Raw genomic sequence first — 13,941 nt, forward strand, 5'->3', positions numbered from 1 at the left:
TTTTTTAAGATTTTATTTATTTATTTGAGAGCAAGAGAGAGAGTGAGAGAGAGAAAGCATGAGCGGGGGGAGGGGCAGAGGAAGAGGGAGAAGCAGACTCCCCACTGAGCAGGGAGCCATGTAGGGCTCAATCCCAGGGTCCTGAGATCATGACCTGAGCTGAAGGCAGACGCTTAGCTGACTGAGCCACACAGGTGTCCCTCTTTTTTTTTTTTTCTTGGTTTAAGATTTTATTTATTTATTTTAGAGTGAATAAACAAGCAGGGGGAGGGGCAGAAGGAGAGGGAGAGAGTAGAGAGAGTCTTAAGCAGATTCTGAGCTGGGCGCAGAGCCCAACACAAGGCTGGACCTCATGACCCTGAGATCATGACCCTGAGATCACGACCTGAGCCGAAACCAAGACCCAGATGCTTAACCGAGCACCCTACGCCGGTACCTTGAATAGGCTTAGCTCTTATGTGTCGGTCTTTGATCTATTTTGTGTTAATTTTTGTATACGGCATTATATAAAGGTTTAGCTTCTCCTGCATGTGGATATCCAGTTTTCCTAGCACCATTTGTGGAAGACACTGTTCTTTTTTTTTTTTTTTTTTAAGGTCTTCTGTATTAATTTGAGAGAAAGAGTGAGCAAGAGAGAGAGAAAGAGAGCACAAGCAAGGGGAGCAGCAGAGGCAGAAGCAGGCTCCCCACTGAGCAGGGAGCCTGATTCAGGGCTCGATCCCAGGACCCTGGGATCATGACCTGAGCCGAAGGCAGACACTTAACCAACTGAACCCCTCAGGTGCCCCGAAAGAGATTGTTCTTTCTCCATTAAGAGTTCTTGGCACCTTTGTGGAAATCATTGGACCACATATGAGACAGTTTAGTTCTGGGTTCTCTATTCTGTTTCACTGATCTATTTGTCAGTCTTTCTGCCAGTGCCAGACTGTTCTGATGACTATAGCCTTGTGATATGGTTTGAAATCGCCAAGTGCAGGCCCTTCAACTTTGTTCTTTTGGCACCCTGGATGTGAACCTTGTCTCTCGTTTACTGAGCACCAGCTCCCTGCTGGCATTAGGCTAAGCTTGGGGCATACAAAGGTGAACCGGGTGCTTAGGGCCCCTCCCTAGCAGAGCCAATGGTTTAGGGGCAGGAAAAAGACACAGTGAGAGATCATTCTGGAAGGTAGCATGTGAATTAGCGTGTATGAGCTTCCACTATGGTATGTGGTCACCCGCGCCCCATGTGCAGAAGGTGCCGGCCTGGCTCATCTTGAGATCCTTGCACACAGACCTCAGGTTCAGCTGTGGCTTTATGAGCAAGCGGACATGTGCACAGTGGGTGGTAGCATTGTTTTTTTTTTTTTTTTTTTTTTTTTATTCGACAGAGATAGAGACAGCCAGCGAGAGAGGGAACACAAGCAGGGGGAGTGGGAGAGGAAGAAGCAGGCTCATAGCGGAGGAGCCTGACCTGGGGCTCGATCCCATAACGCCGGGATCACGCCCTGAGCCGAAGGCACACGCTTAACCGCTGTGCCACCCAGGCGCCCCGAGCACTGGTTTTGATGAGTGTCCGCACCCCGTGCTAGATGACGCAGAAGAGATTCATTCTAAAACAAAGTCGGGAAAACGGGGGGGTTGAATCATGCTCAAGGGAGATCATACTGCTTTGCTCCAAAGTGTCTTCAAGTAGAAATGGTCAATGAAGTGAGAAATTGTTGAGAAGACAATGCAGTTTTGTGTTGTTTTTTTTTAGGTGTCCTTTGTTGGGAGTGTAGTTCTGAAACATTTGTTCATATTGGGGTCTCTGTGTGTGTGTGTGTGTGTGTGTGTGTGTGTGTTTTAAGCAGGTTCCACGCCCAGTGTGGAGCCCAACACAGGGCTTGAACTCACAACCCTGAGATCAAGACCTGAGCTGAGATCAAGAGTCAGACGCTTAACCTACTGAACCACCCAGGCCCCCCTGGTCATATTGTTCTGATTATGCTTATGTTATGACCAGAGGACAAGAAATGCTGTGGGATTGTTTAAAAGTGGGAAGGGAGTCTGGTACAGACTGGCAAATGTCATGGTGGCGTCCTGGATGGACGGCACTCTGTAGGAACAGGCTGACTGTCAGGGAAGCTTCCCTCAGGTGAGACACGAAATGACCTCTAAGCTTGCCAAGAGGGGTGAGGTAAGGATGGGGAAATTTGCCAAGAACAGAGAAGAGCTTGTGGTGAGGCCCAGGGCCTGGAGAGGGCAGGGTTCATGCAGAATTGAAGGATGTCCGGACGTGTCGGGCCTTGGGGGTTGGGGTGGGGAGGAGAGGAGACAATATGGAGGTGATCACGGCTCTGCCCCTGGAGGGGCTCTGGAGGCATCCATGGGGTCTGGGTGGGATCCTAAGAGCCATATGGTGGTGAGGGGGGTGGGGGGCTAAGAGACTGGAAGGATTTTCCCATGTGGTCAGATTCAGGACTAGGTCACATGAGTAGTCACTTGGCTCTGCTGAGATGAGTGACCTGGAAAGGGGCATAGCCAGGTTGGGGGTGTGGAGAGGGAGCCTGGAGGCAGGACACCCTCTTGAGGCTGTTCCTCAAAGATGGCGGTGGCCTGGTTGGAGTCATGGAAGCAAGTGGGGAAGAAGATAGGTGGACACATCTAGACAATGACCAGGTTGATAGGTAAGGGGCTGGTCATTGGCAGGTCGTGGCTGGGCCTGCAACCTAGTTCCATCAGCTGGTGAGCCTTGGTGGCCTCATTGTGCAATGCCTACCTTGCAGGGTTCTTTAGGGGGATCAAGCGGAGCAGCGACAGTGTCACCTCTTGTGCAGAAGAGAGTGAGATGTGGCCAGTGACTTGCCCAAGGTCGCTCAGCCAGTGCTCTCGCTCTCTTCACCTGCTCCGCAGAGCGTACTTGTTTTGGCACACATGACCTTTATTGGAGCCCTGCTAGGGGAGGGAGAAGGAAGGTACTGTCTGTTCTTCTAGGCCTGCCACAGACCTTGAGGGAACCACAATAAATGCTGTGTTTGTTTGATAAAGCACTTGGCTTTTGGTCTCAGCAGGAGGAAGAGCTGGAACAGGTGTGGCAAGAGCAGGGCCGCCCGAGGCGCAGCAGTGGGAGGTGGAGTGGGACAGAGCCCCAGGGCCTGGCAAGGGGTGTCCAGCGCTGCGGATTTTGAAGAAACCCAGAACTTTCTCACGACCCAGCCATTGCCCTCATTTCCCAGGCTCCTGCCTGGCTGACGAAACCAAAACACGAACAGTACCAGCTCACGTTAATGTCGTGTGCCTAGGCTTGGGCCAGGCGACAAAGCAAGCAGGTGTGCCTCCTTTCCACACACAGGTGCGGGCCTGCTCTGGGTGCTGCAGACAGACAGAAGCTCAGGACAGTTCCTCTGACCTTGGGGGATGACCTCCTGCAGGAGAGGTCTGACAGGAAACAAAACAACATAGCGCTGTGATGGGGTGAGATGAGACCCCGGAGGGTGGCTCAGCTAACCTTTCACACAGCCTGATGCTATTATCATACCCATTTTGTGGATGAGGAAGCCGAGGCTCAGAGGCTCAGAGGAGTGAATGGCCCTGCTCACCCGGTCGGTTTGGTTCTGACTAATTTTCTTCAGCAGGGGGTGATAAGGATAAACATGGGGGATGGACAAGACAAGTTAGAGGGGGCCCTCGTGGGTCACCTGGTTCAACCCCCTTGCCGAAATGGTGGAGAAACTGAGACCCCGAAGCAGAAGGCAACCAGAGAGAGGCACCCAGGAGAAGGAATGGATTTAGAACCCGCTGACTCCCAGCCTCTCCTCTAAGCCTGAAGGAGCTTTCCTGGACCCCTCCTGTGAGACTCCCCCAGCTTGAGATCTGTAAGCCACCCCTCTTAGACCCTAAACTCCAAAAAGCAGAAGAACAGGTTGAGTTAGGACAGACCCTGAAGCCAGGCAAGGGTGTGTGTGTGTGGGGGGGGGGGGTTGGGGGAGCATTGGATGAGGTAGGATACCTCACTACACCCAGGAGGCCCCAGGGGAGCCCAGGTGTGGGAAGAGACCAGGGAGCCAGGGGAGGGCTGAGGGCCCCCCAACCAAAGGTCTGCCCCCCTTCTCTACCACAATCCTCTGGCTGGGTGGTCCTGGGGATGGCCTGCAGTGGGCAGGCTGGCTGCGGGCCCCAAGCTGCAGCTCCGGCCTAGCTTGGCCAGGAGGCACTAAGCTCAGGCTGCCTTCTGGAAGCTGGTGGTAAATGAATAACCTTGCTCCCACCTGCAGGGCTCTCTGGGACAAAGAAGCCACTCCGCGCCCCTCAGTTCTGTCTTGGCCCAACCTGACACCCCCTGGCACGCCCATGGCCAGAGACTGTGGAGGTTTAAGGCAGATGCAACCCCCTTAGCCCTTCTGACCCCCTTCCCAATGTCATCCCAGACAGGCCCAGAGAAACTTCTCAGTTCCCTCCCTCTCACCTCCTATTGCTGAACCTTTCCCCACTCGCCCCTCCCTGTCCCTGAGCCCCCTCCCTCTCACCGAGACCCCCCCACAGAGTCCTCCCACTTTCCTGAGACCACACTCCCTCTCTCTAGCTCTCCTCTGCCTCGCTCATCTCCTCCCCTTCATACTCAGTGTCACTCTCCCCCTTTCCTCCCCCCACCCTAGGCTAGAAGAGTGGTTCCCCAAAGACAAATCAGGATCCCAACCCCAACCCCAACCCCTCGTCCTTTCCTGGAATCTTACAGAAAATAACCTCCTTCCTCTTCCTTGGGTCATAAAGGGTGACAACATGTCCGTATTCTTTAACTAGAGAATTTTGGGGGAGCCGAGTGGAGCATTTTACTGAAATATCTGGTGGCCACTGGGACCTTCTGCTTCAGCTTTGCCGCAGCCAAAGCAGTTTGAGATACAATAACTATTTGGAAACAATCCCAAGTCTCTCCAAGCCCAAATACCTGTCCCTTGACCCTCGATCCCTGTCAACCTGCTAACTTGGCCGAAACTCCCTTTATAAGCGAAGCTCTTGGATGCTCGGTGTACGTGTTCCAATTTTACTTCTCATCTCCCACTGGCCCTTCTGCCCGCCCCGTCTGCCCCCACGCCTCTTGCCAAGGTCGCTGGGGACCACCTTGCTGCTTCGAATCCCCGGGCTCCTCTTTAGGCCTCGTCTGGCCTGACCACTTCCGCAACCTCCAACACCCTTGCCAACGCCCGTCTCTTGACCCTTTTTTCTCTTTGGTTTCTAGACTGACCTCATCTACTCCCCTGGTTTCGGGTGCCACCCGTGTGCTAACAACAGCCGCGTTTACCACTCCTGAGTCCCAGGTCTCTCTATATGTCCTGCCACTTCCTGGACGTCTCTGCCTGGAGGTCCCCCGGGCTTGCCAAATTCCTTGCACCCAAAACTGAACCCATCATCTTGCCCCAGTAACCCGGTCTCCTGTTTTGGTAAATAGCACCACCGACCAATCAGTGACTGAGGGCAGAAAACTGGGGTTATCCTAATTTTCCCCCCTCTCCCTCACCCCACATATCCAAACGCTTCTCAAGCTCTGGTCTTCTGGCTTCCTCCCAGCCCCTATCAGGCCCTGCCCCTGGCCGCACTGCCCCTGCCTTCTTTCTGGCTGCACGATCTCAACAGGGATGGCTGCAGAGCCTCTTACATGGAATCCCCACCTTCATCTCCCTTCTTGAATCCCACTTCCCCAGGGGGCTCCTGGAGACAATAGTTTAGAGCATAAATCTGACCAGTGTGTCCTTCCCGGACTCCCAAAACACCGGAATAAGGTCCAGAGTTCGTAATTCTGCCGTGAGACTCCATGACTTGGCCTCCTCTGGGAGACCTCCTCATCCCATTCTCTCTGGCACCTAGCCATCTGTTCAGCCCTGGGGGATCTCTCTTTCCTGGTATGGGGCACAGGTCCCCTTTCCTACTGCCTGAACCCCCTGTGCCTTCTCTCAGACACAAGAGCTTCCAAGCCTGGTTCAACTCAAGCCCTAGGGTGTTGCCAGAGGGTCCGGAGTCCTCTCTCTCTCTCTCTCTTTCTCTCTCTCTTTTGGTCGGGAGTCCCAGGAAGAAACTGAGGCCCCTCTGTCATCTCTCCTCCAGGGGAGAAGATTCTGCCCAGCTTTACATTTGATGCTGTGTTGTGCAAAAATAGCAGGTCTTTTTGTTCTCCTCTTTCAAATATGAAATCATCGCACTGAATGTGCTCTTTCACGCACACAGGGAAGATTTAGTGCGCAGCCACACTGGGGGCGGGGGTGGCTCGGAGTACAAACCCAGGTAGCACAGGCTAGAGAAGAGGGCCCCGGACACCCCCCCCACGCCTCTGTCCACCGAACAGGCGTTACCGCTCCTACAGCCTCTCTAGATTGGGCCTTCCACGTCTGAATCCCCAGTGAGTCGGCCAAATGGCCACCTAGGGCGCGCTCAGCCCAGTTTCCAACCCCACTTTCTCAGTCACCCAACCTCTGCCCTCTCTAAGCTTCATTCCGGGCAGCGGGCAGCCCAGCCGTGGAGCAGAATCCAGCCAAGGCCAACCCTGGCGGGGTGGGGAGTAGGGGGGTGGGTGTTCTGCAGGGAGGTGGAGGCCGGCACTCAGGACAAGGAGGCGCCCGCAAATGCAAAACGAAAGGCTTTTATTGAAAAATATCAACTGGCCCTTTTCAAGACTGCCGGTCCCTGCCCAGCGCGGGCTTCGGGGCTGCGGCCCGACGGGGCTGGCAAGTAGCCGCAGCCACCCCAGCCCCGCGCTCCGGAGGAGCAAGGTTTCACCGTCCCTGCGGGCTGGTGCCCTGCGCCGTGGTCCCGCTCCCCAGCCTGGGGGCGGTGAGGGGGCCTGCGGCTGGGGAAGGGGCCGCTGGGTTGGTCCCTCCCAGTCCAATGAGAGAGCTCCCGGCATTTGGGGTGGGCTGGTCTCGGATGAGAGGCTGCACGCCGGATTGGTGGGCGCTCCCGCTCGAGGGGGGCTGGGGTCTCCCCGCGGCTGCCCCTCAGACGTAGTCCTTGCGGTCGTAGCCTGTGCTGGTGCCCGGGCCGGCGGAGCGCGGCGCGGAGTAGAGGATCTTGGTGGGCGCGTACTTCTTCTCGCGCGGCGGGCAAGAGCAGCAGAGCAGCGCGCCCCCCAGCAGCTGTAGCGCCGCGGCCGCCCAGCCCACGTACAGGCCCGCGCCCATCTCCCGCTTCTGCGCGTCGGGGACCAGCGGGTTGTAGAAGTCCCGGATGATGGTGTTGGCCGACCAGGACACGGGCACCAGGGTGAGCAAGGCGGCCAACAGGAAGAGCACTCCCGCCACGATGGTGATCTTGGCCTTGGCCGTGTCGTCCTGGACGCAGTTGGTGCACTGGGCGCCCACTAGCGCCACGAGGAGCCCGAAGGCGGCCAGCAGGATGGACACGACGATGAGGGCGCGGGCTGCCTGCAGGTCCTGCGGCAGGGCCAGCAGCGAGTCGTACACCTTGCACTGCATCTGGCCGGTGCTCTGCACCACGCAGTTCATCCACAGGCCCTCCCAGGTGATCTGCGCCGTGATGATGCTGCTGCCGATGAAGGCCGTCACGCGCCACATGGGCAGCGCGCAGCACACGATGGTGCTCAGCCAGCCCATCACGGCCAGCGAGGTGCCGGCGATCTCCAGGCCCATGGACATGGCTGCGGCGCCAAAACCGGCTCTGCCGGGCGGCTCAGGGTGCGGGGCGACGACGGGCCGTGGCCGCTGGGCCTGGGCGGGAGCTGCTGCGCGCCAACGAACGGATGCCTCAACGGACGGACAGACGGACGGACGGACGCACGGACGCGCGCGCTAACGGCTCCGCTCTGCGGGCTCGCGCCTCGGCAGCGCCTGCACCTGCCTGTGGCTTTGTGGGCGGGCGACGGCGACTGGGCTGGCCCTGAGCTGGGGCCGGTGTCTTAGATCCGTGCCCAGCGCTCCGGCGGGGGTGGGAGGGGCGGAGCCGCGGTTCCCCCGGCCTGGGGACAGTGACGTGGCCCCTCTTCCCACCTTCAGCGAGCGCACAGGGAGGAAGGACTTGGACGGGCGTGGCGCACAGTTCGGGGTGGGGGGTGCCAAGACAGGGCGGGGCCGGGGCCTGCCACCCCGCCCCTCGCTCCTCGTCCCCGACTGTTCCCAAGCGAATTCTCCGGGGCCGGCAGGGGTTGCGGTACAAATCACAATCTGCTTGACACTGCCCGACCTCCCCACATTTTCGGCGTCATTGGCACAGGCAGCGTGGGGAAGGGGGTCTCTGCCAGCTGGCCGGGACCCATGGGGCCTGGAAGGACCCAGTGTGGGCGTGGCCGGGGCTGTTATCCGGAGTGGGCGGGTGCCCGGGGAGCTGCGCACCTGCTCCTCGGTCTCTCCGGCCTCTGCGGCAGCCGCCGCCCTGGCTGGCTCACAATCCGGGCTTGATCCAGGCTCTGGAGGTCTGCGCTCGGAAACCAGGACCCCGCTTCTTCCCACCAGAGGCACCGAGAAGATGGCCCGAAGCAAGTGAACTCAAATTCACTTCCAGCCCCACTGCCGTTCCCTTAGCTCTTATTCCTCCAGTGATTCTGGATACCTTTAGCAGAGCTGCTCTCCCCTCCCAGAAGTCCGTCCTCCTCACTGATGCCCTTCCTCCTGAACAGACTTGTCCTCCCTCCCTCTGGGCCCGAGTGAGTGCTGTGATCCACCTTAATGAAATGGTGGTGAAAGGTTTGATCTAGGCGAAGGTGGGAAGTCAGAGATGTTACTGACAGTACACTTGCTCCTATTAACCTTAAAAGTAAAACTGCCAGTTATTTTACCAGCAAACATGGGTTTTTTCGGGAAAAGCAGAGAATCACAACCCAGGACGAACGAGCCTCAGGGAAGTCCAACAACCAAAGGAGAGGAACATTATTTTATGGAGAAGAAGAAGAAGTTGGGAGGGCTTCTTTTGAACAAAGGTCCATTAAAGAGAAGCAAGAGTTCAGAGTAACGATGGTTTCTCATTGGCCGAGTGGCAGAGGTGGTCGATTTCTTACAGAAGATGCCATATGCACATTTTTCCGTTTGGGGGCCTATAACTGATGATTCTGTCCTGTTGAGATTCTTCTCTTGGGGTCAGCAGTTGACAATTCTTCCTGTAATTGACATGGAATGGTAGGCTCCCCTACCAGCCTCCCTTTCCAGCATCCCAGGTCCCCTTCAGTGAGGTTTCCCCTTCATTAATTTTCACATTTCCTTCTTTGAGATCAAGATCTTTCCTTGAAAGCATCGCTGATCAAGAGTTAGGTATTTTGTATAGAGTGGTTTTGTCCCTCAGTGCCTGGAAGGACCCACACTGGAAGAAAAGTACATAGCAACTGGAAACCACTTAGGGCCACATTTGAGTAACAAGGAGAGTGAGGACGGAGAACTCTCAGGTACTTCTCATCTGAAGTCTGTGTTCTTCTTAAGGTTATGAGCGTTGGAGGTCATCTTAAAGTGTTGAGCCCGCATCACCTTTTTGGGTACATTGTTTTTACGGAAGATCGATGGGCAAGTACGGACTCAAAAGTAACATGACGATTTCACACTGTATGTTGGTTCTAAACCGGGACCCTAGGTCGGAAGGTAGCCAACCGAAAATGTTTACAGGCATCTTTTCCAGTTTAGGGAAGAAACGTGTCTCCCTATGAAGGCAAACCTGGACTCGCAGCTGACTTCTGGAAGTCCCTGCTTAAAGCAGCCATGAAAGCAGAATAGTAAACACTGCACAAGTGCACGGAAGGAACCAATCACGCGCATTGGGAAGATACAGTGCAAGTGTTGGGATGAAGTAAGAACTGATCTCTTGGCAGAGCAGCAACGCTTCAGAGACTTTTAAAAAAATAGTATCACCTCAGGGCGCCTGGCTGGCTCAGTCAAAAGAGGGTGCGACTCTTGATCTCAGGGTTGTGAGTTCGAGCCCCATGTCGGGTGCAGAGATGACTCAAAAATAAAATCTTTTAAAATGCATTTATGTAAATTCAATTAATTAACAAATAGTGTATTATTAGTTTCAGAGGTAGAGTTCAGTGATTGAAAAAAATCTTTTTTTAAAAGATTTTATTTATTTTATTAATTTGACGGAGTGAGCAAGCATAGGCAGGGGGAGCAGTAGAAGGAGAGGGAGAAGCAGGCTCCCCGCCGAGCAAGGAGGCTCCCCTCCTTGATCCCAGGACCCTGGGATCCTGACCTGAGCTGAAGGCCGACGCTTAACCATCTGAGCCACCCAGGTGCCCCAAAAATAAAAAATAAAAATAAAAAAAAAAGAGGAGCACCTGAGTGGCTCAGTTGGTTAAGCCTCTGACTCTTGACTTCAACCCTGGTAGTAATCTCAGGGGGTCATGAGATTGAGCCCTGTGTGGGGCTCCCCACTCAACAGGGAGTCTGCTGGAGAGTCTCTCTCTTCCTCTCTCTCTTCCCCTTCCCCCCGAAATAAATAAATAAATTTTGAAAAAATTTAAAAAGAAATTTAAAAAAATAAAAAATATTGTTATCTCAAAAGAACTGTGTTGAAAACAAATGTTATCAAATAATACAGTCTGTAAAGTTGTAAATTCAGAGGCCATGGATTTGGATAAGGATCCATCGTCAGTTAATAGTTGGTTTTTATTTTTTAAAAATTATTATTGTTATTTTATTTTTTTTAAATTTTTTTATTATATTATGTTAGTCACCACACAGTATATCCCTGGTTTCTGATGTAAAGTTCGATGATTCATTAGTTGCGTATAACACCCAGTGCACCATGCAATACGTGCCCTCCTTACTACCCATCACCAGCCTATCCCATTCCCCCAACCCCCTCCCCTCTGAAGCCCTCAGTTTGTTTCTTAGAGTCCATATTCTCTCATGTTTCATTCCCCCTTCTGATTACCCCCCTTCTTTATCCGTTTCTTCCCCTACCGATCTTCCTAGTTCTTATGTTCCATAGATGAGAGAAATCATATGATAATTGTCTTTCTCTGCTTGACTTATTTCACTTAGCATTATCTCCTCCAGTGCCGTCCATGTTGTAGCAAATGTTGAGAACTCGTTCTTTCTGATAGCTGAGTAATATTCCATTGTATATATGGACCACAGCTTCTTAATCCAGTCATCAGTTGAAGGGCATCTCGGTTCCTTCCATGATTTAGCTATTGTGGACAATGCTGCTATGAACATTGGGGTGCATATGGCCCTTCTCTTCACTACGTCTGTATCTTTGGGGTAAATACCCAGTAGTGCAATGGCTGGGTCATAGGGTAGCTCAATTAAAAATTATTATTATTATTTTAAATAGTTTACCTTTTAAATTTTTTGGGTCAGTTAATAGTTTAGATGAAAGAAGGATTTTTATGCATTCTGAACCTTCGAAGGCTTCAGAAAAAAGCAAGTGAAAAATCAGTTTGTCCTGGGATCACGATAAGGCTGTTTCTGAAAGACCGTAATCAAGAGAAGAGGTTTCCCCTTTCTGCAAAGGCTTGAGAAATGCACAGAAAGGGCATTTTTCCTTCCATGGAAAAGGGAAAAAGGCATCCAGGCCTGGTTGGGACATTCTGGAACATCTTTGCTTTTCAGGTCACCAGATGGTGCGCAGGTCCCATCAGGATGTGGTGCCTTTTTAATTTAATTTAAATTTTTTTAAAGATTTTATCCATTCATTTGAGAGAGAGAGAGAGAGAGAGAGAGAGAAAGCAGTGGGGGAGGGAGAGGCACAAGCAGACTGCACGCTGGGCTTGGAGCCTGATCTCACGACCCTGAGATTGTGACCTGAGCTGAAATCAAGAGTCAGACACTTAACAGACTGAGCCATCCAGGTGCTCCAGGGTCTGGTACTTTCTTGAGATGCATCACGTGAATCCAAGAGCCTCTTCCCTGGCAGCCCCAGGGCTGGTTTGCAGTTTCTGATAGGGGCCTTTCCAGCGAGGTTGATGAGTCTTTCTGGAAGTGTCTCTTCCAACAGATGAAATCTCCAGGTTGCAAGGTGTGCTGCTTAAGGACATCGATCGTCTCCAGTCAGGTACCCTGTGATAGATCATCTTTTCCAGCAGAGGAAGGATTAGCCTGTCTACAAAAGAAAGCTTTGGTCCAGTGAGAAAACACACAAACCATGACTAAAACATACTTATCCATGTGATGCGGAAACTGTATGAAATCCATTTATATGAATGGGTTTCCCTGGATTATCCTTTGAACAATTGGGACAAATGAGGTAGGCACTTTTTGTGGCCTTAGGAACTTTTCTCCACAAATGTTCGTTCATGAATGCTATCATTTTGTCAGTAGACCAGTGATTTAATGCGTAGACAGTTGTAAGTAGTGGGAATTTTGGAATTTCTGGTAGGGCCGATTATTATTTGGTCCAAACCAGAGCTCTCTCTTTTTATTGAACCTACAGTGATACATTTCCAGTATTGTTTTTCCCTCTCTGGGGCCAATTGTTGGGCACCTTTTCTCAATTTTTCCAAAACTGTCATTTGAGAGAACATCCCTCTGGATCATAACAGGTTTGGCTCTTGGTCTCTTTGATAGTGGCATTTTTCACGGAAAGATCATCAAGGTGGGTTACTTTGGCCCTTAACGAGTCAAGTTTGGAGTCCCTAGAATCTTAACAAGAGTGAGAACAGCTGGCAAAAGTATGATATTTAATAAATTTTGGACATAGGAGCCATCTTGAATATTATTCCCATTGGCGATAAGGACACCTTGTTTCCATAATATTCCAAAGTCATGCATTACCCTGAGGGCATACCAATGATCGGTATAAATATTTGTGGTTTTAGCTTTGGCATATAACTCAGCCCACTGGACTGAAGCAGCCAGAGGTAAACGTACTACCTCAGTGACTTCAGGGGAGTTGCAATAGTAGATGGTATTTACCATCATCATCCCTTAAATAAGAACCATCAGTAACCTGGGGCTCCTGGGTGGCTCAGTCGGTTAAGCGTCTGCCTTTGGCTCAGATCATGACCCCAGGGTCCTGGGATGGAGTCTGGCATCGGGCTCCCTGCTCGGCAGGGAGTCTGTCTCTCCCTTTCTCTCTGCCTCTCCACTCATGCTCTCTCCCTCTCTCTCTCTCTGAAATAAATAAATAACATCTTAAACCATCAATAAACCATGAAAAATTTGCATTGGTTAGAGGAGTTTCCTATAAATTGTCAGTGGGGGTCAAAAGGTCACCTGTCAGTGTTAAACAGTCATGAGGGGTTTCATCTGGGTCATTATGTAGCCCTTATTCCAAGGTCAGATGCCCTAAGTATCTACCCTAAACTTGAACAAGCTGTAATTTTTCTTTGGAGACTTTATGTCCCTTCAAGGCCAAAAGTTCTTTTTTTTTTTAAAGATTTTATTTATTTATTCGACAGAGATAGAGACAGCCAGCGAGAGAGGGAACACAAGCAGGGGGAGTGGGAGAGGAAGAAGCAGGCTCACAGCGGAGGAGCCCGATGTGGGGCTCGATCCCATAACTCCGGGATCACGCCCTGAGCCGAAGGCAGCCGCTTAACTGCTGTGCCACCCAGGCGCCCCTCAAGGCCAAAAGTTTTAACAGATGCATGCTGTATTCCAAGAGGTGCCTGAGGAGGGGAGCAGAGAAGCAAGCCATCTACCTATTTTAACAAAGTAGAGCCTGCAGAAAACTTTAAAAATTTTTTAATTTATTTTTATTTCCTTTAGCAATCTCTAAGACCAACATGGGGCTCGAACTCACGACCTCAAGATCAAGAGGCGTACGTTCGACTGACTGAGCCAGCCAGGCGCCCCCGCAGAAAACCTTCTGTCATCCAAATCAGCTTTTAAGGTAAAATACTCTGTGAAATCCTGGGGCATTAAGTATTTCCATTCTTCCAAGTGAGGGCAAAAGGATAGCGGCTAGCCTTATCAACTGAAATACTAAAAATGACCGCACAGATCGATTACAGTGAAAAATTTGCTTTCGGTGGGAATGGATGTTGGTACTAACCCCTTGGAGTTAGGAACACCAGGGTGCTGAGGGATAACAGTGTTAGATGTTGCTCGAGGT

At 52.0% G+C, this 13,941-nt stretch overlaps 1 protein-coding gene across 1 annotated transcript; it reads right to left on the reverse strand.

Annotated features, from left to right (window-relative positions):
- Nucleotides 1–6,573: 6,573 nt before the first annotated feature.
- CLDN3 (claudin 3) lies at nucleotides 6,574–7,957 on the reverse strand. Its single transcript, XM_045786270.2, has one exon. It carries the CDS (start codon nucleotides 7,599–7,601, stop codon nucleotides 6,945–6,947), a length of 657 nt encoding a protein of 218 aa, XP_045642226.1. The 5' UTR covers nucleotides 7,602–7,957; the 3' UTR covers nucleotides 6,574–6,944.
- Between the last annotated feature and the right edge of the window lie 5,984 nt (nucleotides 7,958–13,941).

This window comes from Ursus americanus, chromosome 2, assembly GCF_024610735.1.
Source record: "Ursus americanus isolate L20-20 chromosome 2, mUrsAme1.1.p, whole genome shotgun sequence".
NCBI lineage: Eukaryota > Metazoa > Chordata > Mammalia > Carnivora > Ursidae > Ursus > Ursus americanus.